This window comes from Salvelinus alpinus, chromosome 17 (assembly GCF_045679555.1).
Source record: "Salvelinus alpinus chromosome 17, SLU_Salpinus.1, whole genome shotgun sequence".
In the NCBI taxonomy this organism is placed as follows: domain Eukaryota; kingdom Metazoa; phylum Chordata; class Actinopteri; order Salmoniformes; family Salmonidae; genus Salvelinus; species Salvelinus alpinus.
Window position 1 is genome coordinate 37,617,253 of NC_092102.1, and position 24,179 is coordinate 37,641,431.

A 24,179-nucleotide genomic window follows, 5' to 3' on the forward strand; every position below is an offset into this window, starting at 1 on the left:
CATGTAGTGCACTACTTCTGGCCAGTTCCACTTTTCGCTTGGTTCCAGACCAGAAGTAATTGGAATGATTGACATGAGGAGTTATGGGATACTTGGGAGGGTCTCTTGAAATGAGACAGTCTGGAGTCAGGAGGGTAAAGCAACCCCTCCCTCCCTCCCTATCTCTTTCTCTCTCAATTCAATTCAATTTAAGGGTTTTATTGGCACGAGAAACATATGTTTACATTGCCAAAGCAAGTGAAATAGATAATAAACAAAAGTGAAATAAACAATAAAAATTAACAGTTAACATTAAAAGTTACAAAATAATAAAGACATTTAAATTGTCATATTATGTCTATATACAGTGTTGTAATGATGTGCAAATAGTTAAAGTACAAAATAGAAAATAATTAAACATAAATATGGGTTGTATTTACAATGGTGTTTGTTCTTCCTTGTTGCCCTTTTCTTGTGGCAACAGGTCACAAATCTTGCTGCTGTGATGGACACAGTGGTATTTCACCCAATAGATATGAGAGTTTATCAAAATTTGATGTTTTTTTCAAATTCTTTGTGGGTCTGTGTAATCTGAGGGAAATATGTGTCTCTAAATTGTCATACATTTGGCAGGAGCTTAGGAAGTGCATCTCAGTTTCCATCTCATTTTGTGGGCATTGTGCACATAGCCTGTCTTCTCTTGAGAGACAGGTCTGCCTATGGCGGCCTTTCTCAATAGCAAGGCTATGCTCACTGAGTCTGTACTGCCTCATTTAGGTGTCCAGTTGAGCTTATTTTTAAGTAATTGTAGTGTGTGCAGTACTCTTTATATGTTGTACCAATTGAGAACTTTGGTCTAATTCCCTTAGATCTGGATATTTTCTGCAACATCATTATTTTAGTATTTTTGGTGTTTACTGCCAGGGCCCGGGTCTGGCAGTACTGTTCTAGCAGGACCAGGCTCTACTGTAGGCCATGTGCTGAGGGTGAAAGCAGGCACAGGTCATCTGTGAAGATGCGCATGCATTTAACCTATGATTTGTGGAGACTAACACCAGGGGCTGAGGATTTTTCTAAAATGGCCAGTTCGTTGATGTAAATATTGAAGCACGCAGGGCATAGATTGCAACCCTGGCAAAGGCCCCACTCCTGGTTAAAGAATTCTGTTGTTTTCTTGCCAATTTTGATGCTACACGTATTTATTTAATTATGTCATATGTTTTACCCCTAACACCACTTTCAATAACTTGTGAACAATCCTGTATGCCAAATAGTATCAAATTATTTTTGGAAGTCAATAAAGATAGCATAAATGTTGGTATTATTTTGGTGGACATGTTTATCTATCAGGGTGTTTAGGGTGTAAATACGATCGGTTATGCTATGTTTTGGTATAAATCCACTTTGGCTTTTACCCAAGACATTGTGCTTATTAAGGAAGTTTAGAACTCTTACATTTATACTATAGAAAACCTTCCCCAGGTTACCATTCACACAAATGCCTCTGTAATTGTTTGGATTAAATTTGTCTCCTTCCTTAAAGATTGGGGTTATGAGTCCTCGGTTCCAGATGTCAGGGAAATAACCTACACTCAGGCTCAAATTTTACAGTTTTAATGTAGCCCATTTACATTTTGCACCAGTGAATATGAGCATCTCATTTAGGATACCATCTGATCCGCATCCTTTTTAAAATTTGAGGGCATGAAGTTTGTTATAATAATTGGGAAGTCTATGGATTTCGATTTTCCTTCATAGCTTTTGTCAATCCATTCAACTTCTCATGAATGTGGCATTATTCTGCATTTGCATACATTTAGTTTTAAAATGGGTTGTCCATATGTCACCATTTTGTATCGCTAATTCCTCTTGTTTAGATTTCTTGGGGGGTTTTTCAACTTTTGCCAGAAGTGGTTTGTGTTTATGGACTCCTCAATTAGTGTCAGTTGCTTGCTGTTGTACTGGGCTCTTTTGGTTCTAAGTGTACGTTTATATAGCTTTAATGAAGGAGTAATTCACAATTTTTTGGGTCTTTGTGCTTTTGATTTAATACTGTTCTTCTGTTGTCATCTGTAGTTTTTTTAATTCGTTTTTTTGTCCATTTCAGTTGTGCTTCTTTTGCTGTTTGCCTGAATATATTGTTGATGGTTTTTAAGGCTAGATTGATGCCTTCTTTACTGTAAGTGAATGTGGTATCCAGAAAGTTTATGGTTATTGGTTGCTTTCTGGTATTCATCTGTCCTGGTTTGGGCCCATCTGTATGAATTTCTGATGTTGTTGTCAAGGCTCAGGAGAAGACCCAGATGCAGACAGTTTCGAAGTAACAAAAGTTTATTTCAAAAACAGTGGGGCAGGCAAACAACAGGTCAAGGGCAGACAGAGGTCAGTAGTCCAGAGCAGAGTCTGTAGGTACAGAACGGCAGGCAGGCTCAGGGTCAGGGCAGGCAGAATGGTCAAAAACCAGGAAAGCTAGAAAACAGGAACTAGAGACAGACAGGAGCACGGGAAAAAACACTGGTAGGCTTGACAAAACAAAACCAACTGGCAACAGACAAACAGAGAACACAGGTATAAGTACACAGGGGATAATGGGGAAGATGGGTGACACCTGGAGGGGGGTGGAGACAAACACAAAGACAGGTGAAACAGATCAGGGTGTGACAGTTACACAGCTTACTGGGCTGTGAATGTGTCTCTCTCTCCACCCACACTGACCGAATGTTGATTTGCTGTTTGTCTGCCGTTCGTTCAGCACGGTGTGTTTTAGGGACCACCCGCTATATATATAATCAGTTTGAAAACTATGGCTGGCACTGTGTTCAGAGGTCCTATGTACTCTCGGCCAGCAAACGCTGCCGTTGTGTCCGTGTCTTAAGGGAGTGACCAGTGGTCTGGGGATTGTTAGTTTGTGTCCGTGTCTTAAGGGAGTGACCAGTGGTCTGGGGATGGTTAGTTTGTGTCCGTGTCTTAAGGGAGTGACCAGTGGTCTGGGGATTGTTAGTTTGTGTTGCCTGTTTTAGCTTCAGGGTGGGGTTCAGGATTAAACTCGGAGGGCCCCGTTCTTCCATGTTCACCTAAATAGACAGGTTCTAACTTGACTTAAACTCTTTTTCTGAATGGGTAACATAGGTCATCTGCAAATGTCCCCCAGGGGAGTCCGTATTGCACGTTTTTCCATTTATCTCCAGATCGTTTTCATTTCCTTCTTTTAGGTTTCCACATACAGTATATAGACTTTATTGACATTTAACATCCCCTTGCCTCTGTTAAACTGAATGTAACAGGAAGACACTGAGTCATCCTCTGTCCATACATAGTGTACAGGATGTTATGAGGAAAGTGCAGCAGGAGCAAGCTACTTGTGACCAAGCTGTAGTTTAGCTCCCGAGTCAGGAAGAAGCAGCTGCTGAGCTGGTTAACTCCTTGTCTCTGGGTATAAGACAGGGTTGAGCCACTGCCTCCTGTTGCTGTGTGGCTGTGAGCAGAGTTTAAAGGGTTTCTCTCCCTCTTTCTCCCTCAATCACTAAATCTTTCACTGTCTTTGTCTCTTACTGTTTGTCTCTGTCTTCCCCTTTCTCTCGTCTTCCCCCTTAATTCCTCTTTCATGTATTGTTTTCTTGTGTAGTTTGAATATGTTAGCTATAAAATCATTTATGAAACAAAATGAACAGTTATTAATCCCTCTTTCTCTTTAATAATGTTCTTGTTCACTCTGAGTTCTCTCTGTTGTTCAGACACACCCTAGTATACTCTGGAGTGTGTCAGTTGAATTTCCACCACTACCCTCCACTCCTCCTTCTCCTCTCGCTCCTCCACTCCTCCTTCTCCTCTCGCTCCTCCACTCCTCCTTCTCCTCTCGCTCCTCCACTCCTCCTTCTCCTCTCGCTCCTCCACTCCTCCTTCTCCTCTCGCTCCTCCTTCTCCTCTCGCTCCTCCACTCCTCCTTCTCCTCTCGCTCCTCCACTCCTCCTTCTCCTCTCGCTCCTCCACTCCTCTACTTGCCTTTGGTAGGCGCTGGCCTGCTCTCAACCAATCAGATCTCCCAAACTGGGTCTTACCCCCTAACATACATAATGCAGACAAAACATTCTGAAACTCACTACGTATTTTCTGATATCCACAAAATAACAGAAATACGATATTTAAGATATCTCAAAATTCATTTTGGTGCCAAGTTAATAGTTCTGTCACACACAGAGAGCAGACATATGAACAGTATCTTAAAGACAAGGAGAAGAGTAGGAGGAGAATTAAAAATATATTTAAAAATACCGTACAAGCTTCCTCAACAACTGAAGTTCTGAAACCCCCATCATCTTGTGACTTCCTTCCTCTGCTGAAAACGCTGCAGAGCGCACGCGCATGCACACATTCACACACACAAACATACACACACAGAATGACTGCACAGAGCCCACACACAGCGCATGGTAGGGTCTTTGTTTATCAAAAAAGATCACCACAGATTTGTGGGGGCAGGGTATATACGTGTGGCTCGAAGTCTGTCAGGAAGAGAGAGAGATAGAGAAAGACAGTGAGAGAGAGACGAGAGAGAGATAGAGAAAGACAGTGAGAGAGAGACGAGAGAGAGATTTCATGTTGAATCTTTTGAAAAGAGGAACTCTTTTTGTTAATCTTCTCTTGTATGAGGTTTTTCAGAGTATAAAATATATACAGTGCATTGGGAAAGTATTCAGACCCCTTCACTTTTTCCACATTTTGTTACGTTACAGCCTTATTCTAAAATGTATTAAATAGTGTTTTACCCCTCATCAATCTACACACAATACCCTGTAATGACAAGGGAAAAACAGGTTTTTAGAAATGTTTGCAAATGTATTTAAAATAAAATGAAATATCACATTTACATAAGTATTCAGACCCTTTACACAGTACTTTGTTGAAGCACCATTGGCAGCGATTACAGCCTCAAGTATTCTTGGGTATGACGTTACAAGCTTGGCACACCTGTATTTGGGGGAGTTTCTCCCATTCTTCTCTGCAGATCCTCTCAAGCTCTGTCAGGTTGGAAGGGGAGCGTCGCTGTACAGCTATTTTCAGGTCTCTCCAGAGATGTTCGATCAGGTTCAAGTCCGGGCTCTGGCTGGGCCACTCAAGGACATTCAGAGACTTGTCCCGAAGCCACTCTTGTGTTGTCTTGGCTGTGTGCTTAGGTTCGTTGTCCTGTTGGAAGGTGAACCTTCGCCCCAGTCTGAAGTCCTGAGCGCACTGGAGCAGGTTTATATCAAGGATCTCTTTATACTTTGCTCTTTATACTCCTTGATCCTGACTAGTCTCCCAGACGCTGCCGCTGAAAAACATTCCCACAGCATGATGCTGCCACCACCATGCTTCACCGGATTACCAGGACGTGTACTCCGAGCATACGCTGACTAACTGGCAAGTGTCTCCACTGACATTTTCAACCTGTCCCTGACCGAGTCTGTAATACCAACATGTTTCAAGCAGACCAGCATAGTACCTGAGCCCAAGTACACCAAGGTAACCTGCCTAAATGACTACCGACCCGTAGCACTCACGTCTGTAACCATGAAGTGCTTTGAAAGGCTGGTCATGGCTCATATCAACACCATTATCCCAGAAACCCTAGACCCACTCCAATTTGCATACCGCCCCAACAGATACACAGATGATGCAATCTCTATTGCACTCCACACTGCCCTTTCACACCTGGACAAAAGAAACACCTACGTGAGAATGCTGTTCATTGACTACAGCTCAGTGTTCAAAGCTCATCACTAAGCTAAGGACCCTGGGACTCAACACCTCCCTCTGCAACTGGATCCTGGACTTCCTGACGGGCCGCCCCCCAGGTGGCAAGGGTAGGTAACAACACATCTGCTCTGTCAGAGTGACCATCGGGTCCTTGGTCACCTCCCTGACCAAGGCTCTTCTCCCCTGATTGCTCAGTTTGGCCGGGCGGCCAGGTCTAGGAAGAGTCTTGGTGGTTCCAAACTTCTTCCATTTAAGAATGTTGGTGGCCACTGTGTTCTTGTGGACCTTCAGTGCTGCAGAAATGTTTTGGTACCCTTCCCCAGATCTGTGCCTCTACACAATCCTGTCTCGGAGCTCTACAGACAATTACTTTGACCTCATTGCTTGGGTTTTGCTCTGACATCCACTGTCATCTGTGAGACCTTATATAGACAGGTGTGTGCCTGTCCAAATCATGTACAATCATTTGAATTTACAACAGGTGGACTCCAATCAAGTTGTAGAAACATCTCAAGGATGATCAATGGAAACAGGATGCACCTGAGCTCAATTTCGAGTCTCATAGCAAAGGGTTTGAATATTTATGTAAATAATGTATTTCTGATTTTGGTGTTTTTATACATTTGCAAACATTTCTAAAAACCTGTTTTTGTTTTGTCATTATGGGGTATTGTGTGTAGATTGATGAGGGAAAATAACTACTTAATCCATTTTCAGTACAGACCACCCCTCATCTCTGTCAAACGCTCCCTAAAACACTTCAGCAAGCAGGCCTTTCTAATCGACCTGGCCCGGGTATCCTGGAAGGATATTGACCGCATTCCGTCAGTAGAGGATGCCTGGTTATTCTTTAAAAGTGCTTTCCTCACCATCTTAAATAAGCATGCCCCATTCCAAAAATGTTGAACCAGGAACAGATATAGCCCTTGGTTCACTCCAGACCTGACTGCCGTTGATCAGCACAAAAACATTATGTGGCGTACTGCATTAGCATCGAATAGCCCCCCGCGATATGCAACATTTCAGGGAAGTTAGGAACCAATGTACACAGGCAGTTAGGAAAGCAAAGGCTAGATTTTTCAAACAGAAATTTGCATCCTGTAGCAGAAACTCCCAAAAGTTTTGGGACACTGTAAAGTCCATGGAGAATAAGAGTACCTCCTCCCAGCTGCCCACTGCACTGAGGCTAGGAAACATTGTCACGACCGATAAATCCACTATAATTGAGAATTTCAATAAGCATTTTTCTACGGCTGGCCATGCTTTCCACCTGGATACCCCTACCCTGGTAAATGGCCCTGCACCCCCCACAGCAACTCGCCCAAGCCTCCCCCATTTCTCCTTCACCCAAATCCAGACAGCTGATGTTCTGAAAGAGCTGCAAAATGACCCTCTCTTTCTAAAATGATCTGCCGAAATTGTTGCAACCCCTATTACTAGCCTGTTCAACCTCTCTTTCGTGTCGTCTGAGATCCCCAAAGATTGGAAAGCTGCCGCGGTCATCCCCCTCTTCAAAGGGGGAGACACTCTAGACCCAAACTGTTATAGACCTATACCCATCCTGCCCTGCCTTTCTAAAATCTTCGAAAGCCAAGTTAACAAACAGATCACCGACCATTTCGAATCCCACCGTAACTTCTCCGCTATGCAATCTGGTTTCAGAGCTGGCAATGGGTGCACGTCAGCCACGTTCAAGGTCCTAAACGATATCATAACCGCCATCGATAAGAGACAATACTGTGCAGCTGTATTCATCGACCTGACCAAGGCTTTCGACTCTGTCAATCACCACATTTTTATCGGCAGACTCAACAGCCTTGGTTTCTCAAATGACTGCCTCACCTGGTTCACCAACTACTTCTCAGACAGAGTTCAGTATGTCAAATGTTAGGGCCTGTTGTCTGGACCTCTGGCAGTCTCTATGGGGGTGCCACAGGGTTCAATCCTCGGGCCAACTCTTTTCTTTGTATACATCAATGATGTCGCTCTTGCTGCTGGTGATTTTCTGCTCCACCTCTACGCAGACAACACCATTCTGTATACTTCTTGCCCTTCTTTGGACACTGTGTTAACTAAGCTCCAGACGAGCTTCAATGCCATATAACTCTCCTTCTGTGGCCTCCAACTGCTCTTAAATGCAAGTAAAACTAAATGCATGCTCTTCAACCGATCGCTGCCCACACCTGCCCGCCCGTCCAGCATCACTACTCTGGATGGTTCTGACTTTGAAAATGTGGACAACTACAAATACCTATGTGTCTGGTTAGACTGTAAACTCTCCTTCCAGACTCGCTATATTGTAATTATTTTGCCACTATGGCCTATTTATTGCTTTACTTCCCTTATCCTACCTTATTTGCACATACTGTATATAGACTTTTTCTATTGTATTATTGACTGTATGTTTGTTTATTCCATGTGCAACTCTATGTTGTTGTTTGTGTCGCACTGCTTTGCTTTATCTTGGCCAGGTTGCAGTTGTAAATGAGAATTTGTTCTCAACTAGCCTACCTGGTTAAGTAAAGGTGAATTAAACAATAAAATAAAAATAAAATGAATAAGGATGCAACGTAACAAAATGTGGAAAAGGTCAAGAGGTCTGAATACTTTCCGAATGCACTGTATACTCAATTCAACACTTGTATTCTACATGTGAAACGTACAGCAGGCCTGGTGCCTTTGATGATATGGTGAGGTTTTATTGCCCTCGTGACTGTCTGTCTGTGTGTCAGCCTGCACCTAAAGTATGCAAGGCCTGTGTGTGTGTGTGTGTGTTGACACTACTTGCACAGTGCAGTAACCTGACCCATTTTTCCCAGGCAGGATAAGCTAGAGTAAACTGTGTTATCAGCCTGCTGTGTGCTGTGGCTGGGTTGAGTGGCAGAGTTACCTAACCACAGGATAAACCAGTTACATTTCACCACAGTCAGCCCGGACAAGTAGTGGAGAAAATAGAATGGTGTGTGTCAGGGATCTGGATGCCAGCCAAAACTCTAAAACATGCTTCTCAATGAGTGAGTGGGTGAGTGAGTGAGTGAGTGAGTGAATGAGTGAGTGAGTGAGTGAGTGAGTGAGTGAGTGAGTGAGTGAGTGAGTGAGTGAGAGTTTGAGAGTTTGATTGTGAGTGAGTGAGTGAGTGAGTGAGTGACTGAGTGAGTGAGTGAGTGAGTGAGTGAGTGAGTGAGTGAGTGAGTGAGTGAGTGAGAGTTTGATTGTGAGTGAGTGACTGTGAGTGAGTGAGTGAGTGAGTGAGTGAGTGAGTGAGTGAGTGAGAATTTGATTGTGAGTGAGTGAGTGAGTGAGTGAGTGAGTGAGTGAGTGAGTGAGTGAGTGAGTGAGTGAGTGAGTGAGTGAGTGAGTGATTGATTGAGTGAGTGAGTGAGTGAGTGGGTGGGTGTGTGTGTGTGTGTGTGTGAGTGAATGAGTGAGAGTTTGATGGTGAGTGAGTGAGTGAGTGAGTGAGTGTGAGTGAGTGAGAGTATGAGTGAGTGAGAGTTTGATTGTGAGTGAGTGAGTGAGTGAGTGAGTGAGTGAGTGAGTGTAACTACTTAGGTCTTTAACATTTTCACAACCAAATGGCATGTGTAGAACCTTGCAGAGGCATTTCATTTAACTGACGTTGTGACCTCCATGGCATTCCTGTGTCATAGTTTTATTAGGAGAGAGGTGTCCCAAAGGATTTTGTGATACGGTCATGGGTGTCTTCCATGTTCACACCCGGACTGGCACCTCTGCTCTACTGCTATTGAGAAATGCTTGCTGAGCAATCAGCTCTCTCTCTCTTTACCTATCGTTCTCCATATCTCTCTCTTTATCTATCGTTCTCCATATCTCTCTCTTTACCTATCGTTCTCCATATCTCTCTCATTCTCTAGCTCTCTCAGACCCCAAGGGATTTTCATACAGTGTTAAACTTTTGGCATGGGCCTGTCTACAGAGTACAGTGCATTTGGAAAGTACTCAGACCCCTCACTTTTTCCACATTGTGTTTTGTTACAGCCTTATTCTAAAATGGATTCCATACTTTTTTAGCTCATCTATCTACACACAATACCCCATAATAACATGTGTGCAAATTTATTACAAATAAGAACCAGAAATACTTTATTTACTTAAGTATTCAGACCCTTTGCTATGAGACTCGAAATTTACATCAGGTGAATCCTGTTTCAATTGATCAAACCTGGCACCATCCCTACAGGGAAGCATGGTGATGGCAGCATCATGCTGTGGGGATGTTTTTCAGCAGCAGCGTCTGTGAGAATAGTCAGGATCGAGGGAAAGATGAACGGAGCAAAGTACAGAGAGATCCTTGATGAAAACCTTCTATAGAGAGCTCAGGACCTCAGACTGGAGCGAAGGTTCACCTTCCAACAGGACAATGACCCTAAGCACACAGCCAAGACAACACAAGAGGGGCTTCGGGACAAATCTCTTGAGTGGCCCAGCCAGAGCCCGGACTTGAACCCAATCGAACATCTCAGGAGAGACCTGAAAATAGCTGTACAGCGTTGCTCCCCATCCAACCTGAAAGAGCTTGAGAGGATCTGCAGAGAAGAATGGGAAAAACTCCCAAAATACAGGTGTGCCAACCTTGTAGCGTCATACCCAAGAAGACTCGAGGCTGTAATCGCTGCCAAAGGTGCTTCAACAAAGCACTGAGTAAAGGTTCTGAATACTTATGTAAATGTGATAGTTCAGTTTTTTTATATATACATTTGCTTTGTCATTATGGGGGTATTGTGTGTAGATTGTGTGTAGATTGATTAGGAACACAACAATTTAGTCCATTTTAGAATAAGGCTGTAACGTACCAAAATGTGGAAAATTCAAGGGGTCTGAATACTTTCCGAATACACTGCATGTATAATAAAAAAAGACAATTTAGGACATTAAATTACAAAACTTCTTAAGTAAATCATTGTGGTCGGTCATATTGTCCTTTATTTCCATGTACTGTAAGTGAGACTGTATAAGCTGTGTTATAGCCTTCTCCCTGTTGAACAAGTCTGCATGTGTAAGATGTGTGTAGCCACAACTTCAACAGTTGTACTATATGTGATAGCTAAGTGTCTCTCCCTCTCTCATCTTCAGATCACAGACACCTACTCCACCGTGTGTAAACCACAGAAGAAGAAACCTTCCCCAGACCACAGCGCAGCCAAGACCCTCCCCCGCAACCACTGCCCTGGGGGGAAGAATGGAGGAGGTAGGGGAGGAGGAGCAGGAGGGAATGAGGGAGGGAACGGGGCGTGGGGTGGCGGTCGGGAGATCCCGGGTGGCCAGGCCCGATCCCATGAGGAGCCCTGCTACGAGCCCGTCGGCGACAAGTCCTGGCCCACCTGTGTGGTGGCCGAGTCGGACCCGGCGTACGCCACTATCGACTCCCACCGGAAACGTGAGTGGGCAGGAACCAATAACGGTGCGCTGGGGGCGAACGCTACACTAAAGCCCAGGAAGAAGCCTCCTAAGCAGGGAGCATCGTCTCCAGAGGCCCCATGCCCCCAGGAACCTCCAGCATGCCCCCTGGCCCCTCCATCTAGGGCCTTGCCTGGGGGGGAGAACTTCTATGAGACCATCAGCGATGTGAAACAGGGGGCCAACAGTGCCAGCACCACCACCATCTTCACCTTCAACGACGGGATGGAGATGTATGTCACTGGCCTGTAGCTGAGAGACACTGGCTCACACACACACACACACACACACACACACACACACACACACACACACACACACACACACACACACACACACACACACACACACACACACACACACACACACACACACACACACACACACACACACACACACACAAGTTTTAGAAACTTCAGAGTTTTTTCTATCCAATAATATGCATATATTAGCAACTGGGACTGAGGAGCAGGCAGTTTACTATGGGCACCTCTGTGCACCTTTCATCCAAGCTACTCAATACTGCCCCTGCAGCCATAAGAAGTTAAATATATTGCTATAATTCACCTTGTCTATAGAGATTTACACCAGGGTAAGCCTACACCAAACACACGAAACACAGCCCTGATTTGAAGTGTTTCTAAAAACTCATGGAACCATTCCCCTGTTTGACCTCTAGGTGTTAAGGGTATTATGACTCGTACTGTGATACTCCATAGCAGGGTTCCCCAAACTCGTTTCTGGGGCCCCATTGGGTGCACGATTTGTTTTTTGCCGTTTCACTACACAGCTGATTCAAATAACCAACTCATCATCAAGCTTTGATTATTTGAATCAGCTGTGTAGTGCTAAGGCAAAAACCAAAAAACGCACCCAGGGGGTCCCCAGGACCGACTTTGGGGAAACATGCTCTTTACCAACGAGTGAAATCAAGCAGCAAATGTTATGCATTCTAACAGTCTCAACCCAGGGTCAGGCACCAGACCCAATCAGTGGTGGGAACGGTTCAGACTGTGGAAGCCCATATAGGGGTTCCAGGCCAGTTGAACCTTGGATAGGAGCCCAGGTCGTTTATCAGACACTCTTGTACACAGTAGAAAAACTTACAGCAGTGAGTACATACATTTTCTTGCTGGTCCCCCATGGGAATTGAACCCACAACCCTGGCATTGCAAACCCCATGCTCTTCCAACTGAGCCACACAGAACAACCTGAGGGGTTTCCCCTCATTTACACCACTGGACTCAACAGAACCCTATCTACCCTGCATCTCTGAGCTTTACCGCAGAGCCAGTCTGGCTAACCCAGTCTGGACTGCACCCTCTCAGCCAGACTCAAACAGGTCCCAACCAGACCAGACTGAGCATCATGTTATGAACTGGATGACAGTGTCACTGTTCACCTTACCTTACCATTTGTGTGACATTTTACATATAGATTTATTTTTGTATAAATATGGTACCGTTAATAAAGCATGGCTTGTGTACAGAGCGACACACAATCCCCCAAAATAACATAACACACAATAACAGACACACACACACACACACACACACACACACACACACACACTGTACGCAAACATTGTTGTGTATGAAAACACACATTCTCACAAAGATGACAGAGAGAAGAAGTGTGTAGACTCCAGGATGGCTTCACTTCTAAGTTCCAACCCCCTGATGACATTACTGATGATGTCACTGGTGGTAAAAAGGGTTTGACTATATTACTGATTTTAACAAGTTTAAATCCAAGCCTCAGAGACTTATGGAAGGATTAAACACAAACACATACAGACACACACACACACACAGACACAGACACACACACACACACACATACCTTGTGCTGGGAATTATGTAATAGAAGCAGATGGGAGTCTGGGAGATTGGCTGTGATTAGCTCTCCTTAAGCAAACATATCAAACAGGTCCTCTCTCTGTTGCCGGGCAGGGCAGATATGGTTTGACTTTGAGCGAAAAATCTGACATGTAGCCTAGGTCTATACAGTACGTGTACGTTAACATGCTCTGACCTGGAGGAGGTGATCTTGGCTCCAAACCAACACTCTCCTGTACACTCTTTACTCCTTGGTATTCAAGGTAGAAGTTGCCCCTAACCACAGATACACACACGGAAGATGTCTTGTAACTGGAAGGGTCTTTGTATGGAGGAGTCATAGAGCAATCACTCACTATAGATCTGAAGTACATGCATCAGAGTTATATGCTGGGAGATCTTGACCAACTTTCTGACTCTGATATTCATCTTGTAGAGTTGTATTGAGCTCAGCCGGTTGATAGGGCAGGGTAAAATGGCCTTGTTCTTGTTGTCAGTGGTGACACAGTTCACGCAAAGCAGTGGTCCGCCTCAGGTTGCCTCACACTGTTAATTCCATTCAGAACCACTGAGCTTTAACCACAGTGACTGACCACAGAGCAACAACTGACACACTTATAGGGACAGTTTGACCCGACACCTAAGTCTTCCCTTTTCACATCTCAAAAGTGGTCTAATGTCGAGTGGAATCCAAATAACACACGTTCTGTGGTGTAGAGTCTTATTCTCAAATGAATGGGGGTGATTGGCACCATCTAAGTAAAATTTTGGGGTGAGCTGTCATAAAGAGTACTGATTTGGCTATACTTTAGTCAGATTTAATTTATTGTAAGTTGTTATTCACGTTCTTTGTTTTCAAAACTCCTGGAGCTTAAAATAATGTTATTTGCATGGCAAAACACACACACACACACAATCTTGGCAGAGATACACAGGGCAAAGCCAACGGGTCAGGGACACGGCGTGGGCTGGGTAGATCTTTCTCTGAAGGAGAAAGGCAACCGATTTCACAATCTCTGCCCAGGACCTCTGGGGCGTTGCTAACATTTTATTTTATGGCCAAGGTAATGGAGTCTTGGAGAGTTGTTGGGCTATTGGCGGTTTCGTGGAGTTACTGCAGTGAAGCCCGTTTGTGTAGCAGGGTCCTGATTCGCTTCACAGGCTGAAGTCAATGCCAGGACTCTACTGCTGCACTCTGGGCCGCAGTCTGTCTGTCGGTTGGAACAGCCATTGAGGGGTTGGAATCCAAAGAAAATATAGTGTTGGGCATAAAATGACCAGTGAGCATCTTTTGCCTGTGCTGAAAGTTCTGTTCTATTGTAAACAAGCTCTTTCCCATGTAGCTCTTGGGGGAAATGAACTTAAGAAGAAAAACAGTGACATTAGGGTTTAATAAAGGGGTGTTTTCAAGTCAAAATGTAAAGAGGGACACAAACTGCTCAGGGACAGAGAGGTATATGAGGGATGAATAACAGCAGTATGTGTTCGGCCATCTAACGTTAGGAGAGCGCGTGGAAGATGTAGTTCTATAAGATGTATAGGTGTGTATAGGTTTACTATGAAATACATCTTATGAAATGCATTCTGTATTTTCTTAATGCAGTTTATGTAAAAAGAAATGTTTACCTATTGTGTTTAAATAGCTTATGCCACTGCCATGGAGACGCTACTTCTACTGTGTTTAATGCTGTTGGTGCAATTTTCCTGCTTGAAACATAATGCATGTTTTTGACCAAATGAAAAAAGAAAATACTGTCGTACTTTATTTACTTCCTAATGTTTGTTTTTTGTTTTCCTGTTTTGTCATGGGAGAAAAAAAAAACATTCCAATTGTGGATTAGCTCTGGCTGAGAGAGAGCGAGAGAGCGAGAGAGCGAGAGAGCGAGAGAGAGAGAGACAGACACACACACACCTTCCTCTCTCCATGCTCCAAATTATGAAACTGTCAGGAGGTTGCCACTAGGAGGGAGGAAGCATACTCTGGTTCTACTCCCTGTATTATCCTCCCTCTCTTCTCTCTTTTTCCTCTCTTATCTCCTCTCTCTTTTCCCCTCTCCTCTCTGTGCTGGTGGAGATGGGCCTTTGATGTTGCTTCTTCTGAGGGACCAAGGGAGAGATATGGGGGTGGAGGGGAAGAGGGACTGCCTGGGGGTCATGCCGACCCTGCATGCTTTCAACATCAATAGTGCAGTTTTATTGGTGTGTGTGATATGACCAATGACTAACAGCTGAGATGATTTAAGCAGCTTTGGGAACATATCTTTTGTCATCCAGCACTGCCACTGCTAGTCTCCTGAGGAAATTCACAAACTTTTCATTCAACCCGTTTAGCACAGACTAAATTGTCAAAGACATGGGCGGACCAGGACCAAATGAAAGCTAAACAGTACTTTAAAATATATTTTGAAAATGCATATTATGGCAAATAATGTATTGTGCATCAATTTATTTCATTTTGCCTCTCAGTTTAGCACAAACATATCTGACAAAGACACGCTCACATAAATAGCCTACATTTTGAGGCATGCATCATGTGAAATATTGTTGTTTTGATGTTCTACAGAACTATTTGTTATTGGTTGAATGCTGAAAGACTTGATGTTAATTGATATATTGATGGTTATCACAAATGTTGTGGTTTTACGTTGGAGCAATGATGAGCTAGTCTACTTTTCAAGAATCGCTGATGTTCAATTCTCAATGGCTGACGCTCTCTTTCAATCTATCTTGTGAATTGAAATAATGAGAAATATAGTTGATTTTGGTTGGTTTCTGTGTAGCAGGTAGAACGTCACATTGATGATGACGCGTGTAGTGGAGCAGAAGTGTTATCCCCTATATTAATTCTAATATTTTCCAATAATTGGTTTATGGGCCTGTGAACGCCAACGGCTTGTGAGTGGCAGCGCTGTGGCCTATGTTGTATTTTGGTTTTAAGATGACACAGGGTTTTAACGTGGAAAACAATATAATAGAACATAATGTGAAAATGTGCAAAAGATTGTAAATGTTTTATAATCATTCATAAAATATAAAAGTCTCAAGTTTTTACTTTTGTAATAAAGTAGCACCTTAAAACGTGTCTGTGTGTGCATGACCATGTTGTCTTTAATGATGTTTTATGTTTGTTATTTTGTACCTGAAATAGGCATTTGCTGGGTTGGTCGTCTACAACAAAGGGAACGCTGTCTGCAGCTAAACGTGGTCTGAGTCAGGCATGTTGTTGAAACAACAGTAGGCCTAGCCTAATGCTGCTTTCATAACCAAGTGGCAGGGCCGGCCCTAGCTTTTTGGGGACCCTAAGCAATATTTAGTTTGGGGGCCCCCCACCTCACAGGTAAAACGTTTTAGTGGTCTCCCTCTTGACGGCGGAGAGAACAAATTGAAGTCTTAAATAAAAAATTCTGCCATGGGTCATACACATAATAACAATTTGGTTGGAGCCCCCCTAGCGGCCGGGGGCCTTAAGCGACTGCTTATGTTGCTTATGTCTAGGGCCGGCCCTTCCAAGTGGGAAGGTGGTACTTACCATTTGTGAAATCGTAATTACCAGCTTGATGCATTCAAGTGCGTTGAACTCGTTGAGGAACACAGAGGAACACAGTAGCTAATGGTAAACAAGCTGCGTCAACTATATCTAAAAGTACAGCTGTCATGCTTGTAAACACATGAAAGTTTTCAAAACCAAATTAATAGATAGCTTTTTATAAATAATGTTTTGTTGCATATAACTGCAGAAAATGCTGTTATAGAGGTAATTTACTTAGTAGGGTACATCAGAGGTCAGCATGTGGGAGAAGTTGGCGCTCAGGGATGATAGACTAGTAATTACCAGTTGGAGGGCGTTCAAGCGGATTTTTCCCAGTCGTATGTGTTAAATACCACCTTCCCACTTGGTTATGAACGCAACATAAGCCAAGTGGCAGGAGCGGAGTTTAGAAATAGCTAGTCCATGTAACGCTTATCAGTCTAATGATCTAATACACTCATTCAAATTGAATAATAGAATATTTAAATTTCAAATTTTTCTACCCTGTCAAATTTCGATTTTTATATAGTTTTTCAAATGTTTTAATTGACCTATTTTCGTAAAACATTTTTGTTGTTGAATTTATGGTGTGGCTGGGAAAACCAAGTAATTTCAAAGTCTGTGGTTCAAGTGGAAGCTACCACTGTCAGTGCGGGGAAGATTGGCTATGCCTAGGCTACACTATACAATATAAAGTGGTAAATGAATGTGGTCCTTGGAGGCGAAGTCACACACCCACACAACAGAGCAGACAGGACAGCGGGTAAAGGGCAGTGCTGTGAGTCACGGACTGTGGTCCTTTGGAGGCACATAACAGCCATTACTGCACACACACACACACACACCAAGGTTCCCTCTGGCAACTTTAGCAATGTCAGAGTCCGGAATATAAATATATTTATAGAAATATCAGAACGAGCAATGTCAGAGTCCAGAATATATATATATATAGTATATACAGTGCATTCAGAAATGATTCAGAGCCCATCACTTTTCCCAAATTATATCCGAAATTGATTAAATAATATTTATTCCTCATCAATCTACACACAATAGCCCATAATGACTAAGCAAAAACAGGGTTTTAGAAATGTTTGCAAATGTATTACAAATAAAAAACGAAATATCACATTTACATAAGTATTCAGACCCTTTACTCAGTACTTTGTTGAAGCACCATTGGCAGCAATTACAGCCTCAAGTCGTCTTGGGTATGACGCTACAAGCTTAGCACACCTGTATTTGGGCAGTTTCTCCCATTCTTCTCTGCAGATCCTCACAAGCTCTGTCAGGTTGGATGGGGAGCGTCTCTGTACAGCTATTTTCAGGTCTATCCAGAGATGTTCGATCAGGTTCAAGTCCGGGCTCTTGCTGGGCCACTCAAGGACTTTCAGAGACTTGTCTCGAAGCCACTCCTGCGTTGTCTTGTCTGTGTGCTTAGGGTGGTTGTCCTGTTGGAAGGTAAACCTTTTCCCCAGTCTGAGGTCCTGAGCGCTCTGGAGTAGGTTTTCATCAAGAATCTCTGTACCTTCCAGTTCACCTTTCCCTCGATCCTGACTACTTTCCCAGACGCTGCCTCTGAAAAACATCCCCACAGTATGATGCTGCCACCACCATGCTTCACCGTAAGGATGCTTCCAGGTTTCCTCCAGACATAACACTTGGCATACAGGCCAAAGAGTTCAATCTTGGTTTCATTTGACCAGAGAATCTTGTTTAACATGGTCTGAGAGTCCTTTAGGTGCCTTTTGGCAAAATCCAAGCGGGCTGTCATGTGCCATTTACTGAGAGTGGCTTCCATCTGGCCACTCTACCATAAAGGCCTGATTGGTGGAGTGCTGCAGAGATTGTTGTCTTTCTGGAAGGTTCTCCCATCTCCACAGTGGAACTCTGGAGCTTTGTCAGAGTGACCATAGGGTTCTTGGTCACCTCCCTGACCAAGGCCCGTCTCCCCCGATTGCTCAGTTTGGCCGGGTGGCCAGCTCTAGGAAGAGTCTTGGTGGTTCCAAACTTCTTCCATTTAAGAATGATGGAAGCCACTGTGTTCTTGGGGACCTTCAATGATGCAGATATTTTTTGGTACCCTTCAGATCTGTGCCTCGACACAATCTTGTGTCAGAGCTCTACGGACAATTTCTTCGACCTACATAGGGCAGCAGTCTCTTAAGTGCAGGGTAGAGTACCGGGTGGTAGCCGGCTAGTAACAGTGACTAAGTTCAGGGGTATTAACGACCTTATCATGGGGCTTTATGACTAACAGAAGTATTCCCCTCCTTATGGTAACTATTCTTCTAATGACCGTAGTAGGCCTATGTGAGCACATCGAATTAAACAAATTATCTTGGGATCCTTGAGACCGGGGGTTGAGTCCCGTGCAAATTTTAACGCAAATGGCTGTGGGAGTCCTGTGCAAAGCAGCTAATCTTAGGAAATCTATTTTCTATTATTCAGTTTGAACAAGTGGATCAGAAAATTTTGAAATTGAAACTTGGTTGTCTGATAATATGACTAAGATGTATCTCATTGGGATCCCCTCTACTAATCACTACTCGGGGAAGAACCAATCACACAGCGTCTGTCAGAGATAGACAGGTTGAATGACGAATGAGGTGAGCCCAGGAGGTCTTTATGAGGCGCAACTCGCCCATCCTCTGGTCATTCTCAAGCATGCCTCTCTTCCTTGCGCTCTTGCGAGCAGGGAAATCAGTGATACGTCTCACTCATATTATCAGAGAACCAGGGTTATGACAGTAACCCACTTTTTTTTCTTCAAATACTCGTTTCGATGTATCACATTGGGATATGACCACACTCTCCGAAGCCAGGTTAGTCCCAACATTAACCTCCCTCAGAGGATCTGACATTGAGAACAGTATGTGCCAAGGAAAGTGAAGTGGCATCCAGTAGGTAGAACCTCATAAATGTATGAGGGGAGGCCAAACGTGCCTCATCACAAATCTCTTGTAAGGAGATGCCCAAGAAGTAGATAAAAGAATCCTGCTATGCCCTCCGGCAAACTATTAAACAGGCAAAGTGTCAATACAGGACTAAGATTGAATCCTACTACACCGGCTCTGACGCTCGTCCGATGTGTCATGGCTTGCAAAGTATCACGGATTACAAAGGGAAACCCAGCTGCGTGTTGCCCAGTGATGCAAGCCTATCAGACGAGCTAAATACCATCTATGCTCACGTGAAGGCAAGCAACACTGAAAAATGCATAAGAGCACCAGCTGTGTGATCACGCTCTCCGTAGCCAATGTGAGTAAGACCTGTAAACAGGTTAACATTCACAATGCCGCAGGCCCAGACAGATTATCAGTATGCGTACTCAGAGCATGTGCTGACCAGCTAGCAAGTGTCTTCACTGACATTTTCAACCTCTCCCTGACCCAGTCTGTAATACCACATGTTTCAAGCAGACCATAGTCCCCGTGCCCAAGAACGCCAAGGTAACCTGACTATCGGCTCGGAGCACTCACATCTGTAGCCATGAAATGCTTTGAAAGGCTGGTCATGGCTCACATCAACACCATCACCCTGGACCCACTCCAATTTGCATACCGCCCCAAGAGATCCACAGATGATGCAATCACTATTGCACTCCACACTGCCCTTTCCCACCTGGACAAATGGAACACCTTCATGAGAATTTTGTTCCTTGACTGCAGCTCAGCATTCAACACCATAGTGCCCTCCAAGCTCATCACTAAGATAAGGACCCTGGGATTAAACACCTCCCTCTGCAATTGGATACTGGAATTTCTGACCAGTCGCCCCCAAGTGGTGAGGGTAGGCAATACCACATCCTCCACACTGACCCTCAACACGGGGGCCCCTCGGGGTGCGTACTTAGCCTCCTTCTGTTCACCCATTACTGCATGGCCGCACACAGCTCCAACACCATCATTAAGTTTTCTGACAACATAAAGGTGGTAGACCTAATCACCAATGACGATGAGACAGCCTACAGGGAGGAGGTCAGAGACCTGGCAGTATGGTGCCAGGACAAGAACCTCTCCCTCAACCTCAGCAAGACAAAGGAGCTGATCGTTGACTACAGGAAAAGAAAGGCCGAGCACGCCACCATTCACATCTACTGGACTGGAGTGGAGACAGTTGAGAGCTTCAAGTTCCTGTTTGGACGGTCAAACACACCAACACAGTTGTGAAGAAAGCACGACAATGCCTCTTCCCCCTCAGGAGGCTGAAAAGATTTGGCATGGGCCCTCAGATCCTCAAAAAGTTCTACAGCTGTACCATTGGCAGCATCTTTTTTTGTGGCATTCTTTATGATTATACAGTTAATAACAGGCAGAACAAGTAGAGGGCAGAACACACACGGATCCCCTACCAAATCAAATATTTTAGGACCCATGTCCTAAAAGAGCCCCACCCCCGAAACAAGACTTAAACCAGCTATGATATACAATGAGTAATATAGTAACAGTAAAACAAATACAAAGATATTATAAAACAAAAGGTAATTTAAAAAATATATATATATAAATTCTAATTTGGGTTGGTTTACGGAGTTGTGAAATTAGCTGGGTCCATGTCTTCTAGAAAGGTTGGCAGATATTATAAAATGTAATCCTTCCACTTAAATAGTATCAAATGTCTAGCTAGAAGAGTAATACATGCCAGCATGTTTCCCATATAACTGTCTATAGGGGCCTCCTGTGGTGCCACTCAATAGAACTGTTTAGAGTGGCGTCCTGTGGTGCCACTCCGAATAATGCAATAAAGGCAGAAGGTTCTATAGGTCTCTCCAGTATCTTAGAAAACTAAAATTGATTTCCAGAAATCTGTCAATTTCTGGCATTTCCAAAACATTTGTAATAAAGTAGCAGGAGCCTGCATACATCGGTCACAAGTGGAATCTATTTTTGGTCTAATCTTGAATAATTTTGCCTTTGACCAATGCAGCCGATTAACTATTTTAAATTGAATTACAGAATGTCTTAGACATACGGATGAAGAATGTATTCTATGAAGCATACTCTGCCAAGTTTCGTCTGAAAGTTGGTCACCTAAATCCTCTTCCCATTGGTTCTTAAGAGATTTCAGGGAATCCAGATAGTTCAAGTTTAATAACGTATAGATCAAGCTTATGCCCCCTTGATAAAGGGTTCACTTTAAAAATAGAATCTAGAAGGGAGTTAGGTGGGCGTGATGGAAAGTGACTAGAGTAAAAATATACAAAACTACGCAATAGCAATATATCTATACAAATGGGATCTAGGAATATTGAACCTTTGTACTAACTGTTCAAAAAATACTAAATCTTTATCAATGTACAAGTCTTTCAGTGACGAGATCCCTTTTCCAGACCAGATATGAAACACCTGGTCTAATAATGATGGAGGAGAATGTACGTTTCTTTAATAATGGGGCAGAAGTTGAAAATTCACTGAGACCAAACAATCGCTTGAACTGTTTCCAGATTTTTTGAGAATGTTTCACAACCGGGTTTTAAGTGCATTTGGAAACAGGCTCAGCTAATGCAAGTTTTGAGCCGAGTAAGGCAGCTAAGGAGGTGGGACCACAGGATGAGATCTCTTCGGGCCTGTAACATCAGGGATTTCTGTCACCCAGTATAGAATGATTCTTATATTAGCTGCCCAGTAATAATATTGAAAGTTCGGAAGTGCTAGAACACCCTGGGGGCGAGACCTCTGCAATACGCTCGTACTTATCCAAGGGTTTTTCTTGTTCCAGATAAAAGCAGATATCAGTTTATCTATGGAGATAAAAAACAAATGTCAGAAAGATAGCAATACATTGAAATAAGTATAAAAACATATGTAATACATTCATTTTAACAGTGTTAATTCTTACACCCAAAGGAAATGAAAGTAAATCACAGCGTTCAAGTTCCTGTTTCAGGCAGAGTATCAAGGGAGGGAAATTGGCTTTATTACATTTACATTTAAGTCATTTAGCAGACGCTCTTATCCAGAGCGACTTACAAATTGGATTTATAGATATCTTTGAAATTGTGTGTGACTCAAATTCTGATTTTTTTCTATTTCTGTGTAGTCACTCTGAAGGGCACATGACTAAAACATGTTTGCGTGGTAGAAGGATTAATAGGCATCAATTCCCTTTTTTTTGTAGATTAACCTTATACCCGGATATTTTAGCAAATGTCTTTAGTAGAAACTGGATCTCTGGAAGACCAGTTAAAGGGTTAGACATAGATAATAGCATGTCATCCGTATAGAGTGAAACTTTATGCCCTCTTCGAAAATCTTTGATGGTGGTGTTTTGTGATGGCAAACAGCTGAGGGGATAGAGGACAACCCTGTTTTGTCCCATGTTGAAGTTGGAAATAGGATGAAAAGTTTTTATCTGTGCGCACTGCAGCCATAGCGGAGAAGGAAAATACTTTGATCAAGGACTTAAAATTGGGACCGAATCCAAATAGTTTGAGAGTATAAAATAATGAATCCCACTACACCCTATCAAATGCCTTCTCAGCATCAAGTGATAACAATATCTCTGGAGTGTCAAATGAAGAGGGATTATAAAGTATGTAAAGTAAGACATCTGATGTTAAAAAAATAATGACAATTTTTTTATTGAAACCAGATTGATCTGCAGAGATAATGGAGGAAAGGACTGACTCAAAACGGCAGGCAATCATCTTAGAAAGTCTATTTACATCGCAATTCAGTAAAGAAATTGGCCTATATGAACCACACTCAAGAGTTTACATTTTTTTCAGGATAAGTTAAACACATGCTTGTCTCATTGTTGCGGGCAAAGAGATTGAGGAGAATAATTCCTCAAATACGGAAAGCAAGAGAGGGGAGAGTTGATCTGAGTTTTTTTTTTGGGGCTCGGAAATCTGTTGGGTCCAGGGGATTTATCACACTGCATACATTTTTATTGCCAACAGAATCTCTTCTACAGAGAACTGTTCTTCTAATTCAGCAGCTATCTCAGGTTCAACTGTTGGAATATCTAAGCTCTCAAAGAAGGTGTCGAGTAAGGTAGCATTACCAGCAGATTCCGAAATAATTGTGAGTAAAAGTTATGAAAGCATGAATTGACCTCTAAATGATCAATACATTTGTTACCCAGATTGTCAGTTATCTCAGGTACAGTATGGTTTGATTTGCGGTTCTCTGATGCAGCTGGTGTGCTAGCATTTTCCCTGATTTCTCTCCATGTTCTAAATTTTTGAATAGAGATTTACAAATGAGATTTTCAGCTTGTCGAGTTGAAAGAAGATCAAACTCTGTCTTAATTGTCAAACGTTGTTTAATCTAAATCTGTGGATGATGAATGTCCAAATCCAATTTTAAGTTCCCCTAGGCGTTGAATATTGTACTTCCTTAATCTTGCGCTGTATGAAATAATTTGGCCCCTTAGATAAGCCTTCATTGATTCCCATACTGCTGTAGGAGACATTCCAGGGGTTTGATTAAGCTCGAGAAATAGTTCAATTGAAGAGGGATTATAAAGTATGTAAAGTAAGACATCTGATGTTGAAACCAGATTGATCTGCAGAGATAATGGAGGGAAGGACTGACTCAAAACGGCACGATATCCACACATGATGTGCTTGTATTGGGGAGCACTAAACCTATCAAATAGCAAGCCATGCTGAAATAGAGAAGGATTTAAAACAAGTTGTGCATAATAAATAAATAAGAAATACTTATTTACAA

General features: G+C 43.0%; 1 protein-coding gene across 1 annotated transcript in view; it reads left to right on the forward strand.

The window, feature by feature from the left end:
• Positions 1–16,053, forward strand: part of LOC139542907 (uncharacterized) — a 93,978-nt gene extending 77,925 nt beyond the window's left edge. Inside the window, exon 9 of the mRNA XM_071348878.1 lies at positions 10,810–16,053. Coding sequence (XP_071204979.1) covers positions 10,810–11,385 — 576 coding nt within the window. The 3' untranslated portion in view covers positions 11,386–16,053. The remainder of the gene's footprint in view (positions 1–10,809) is intronic.
• Positions 16,054–24,179: the final 8,126 nt, after the last annotated feature.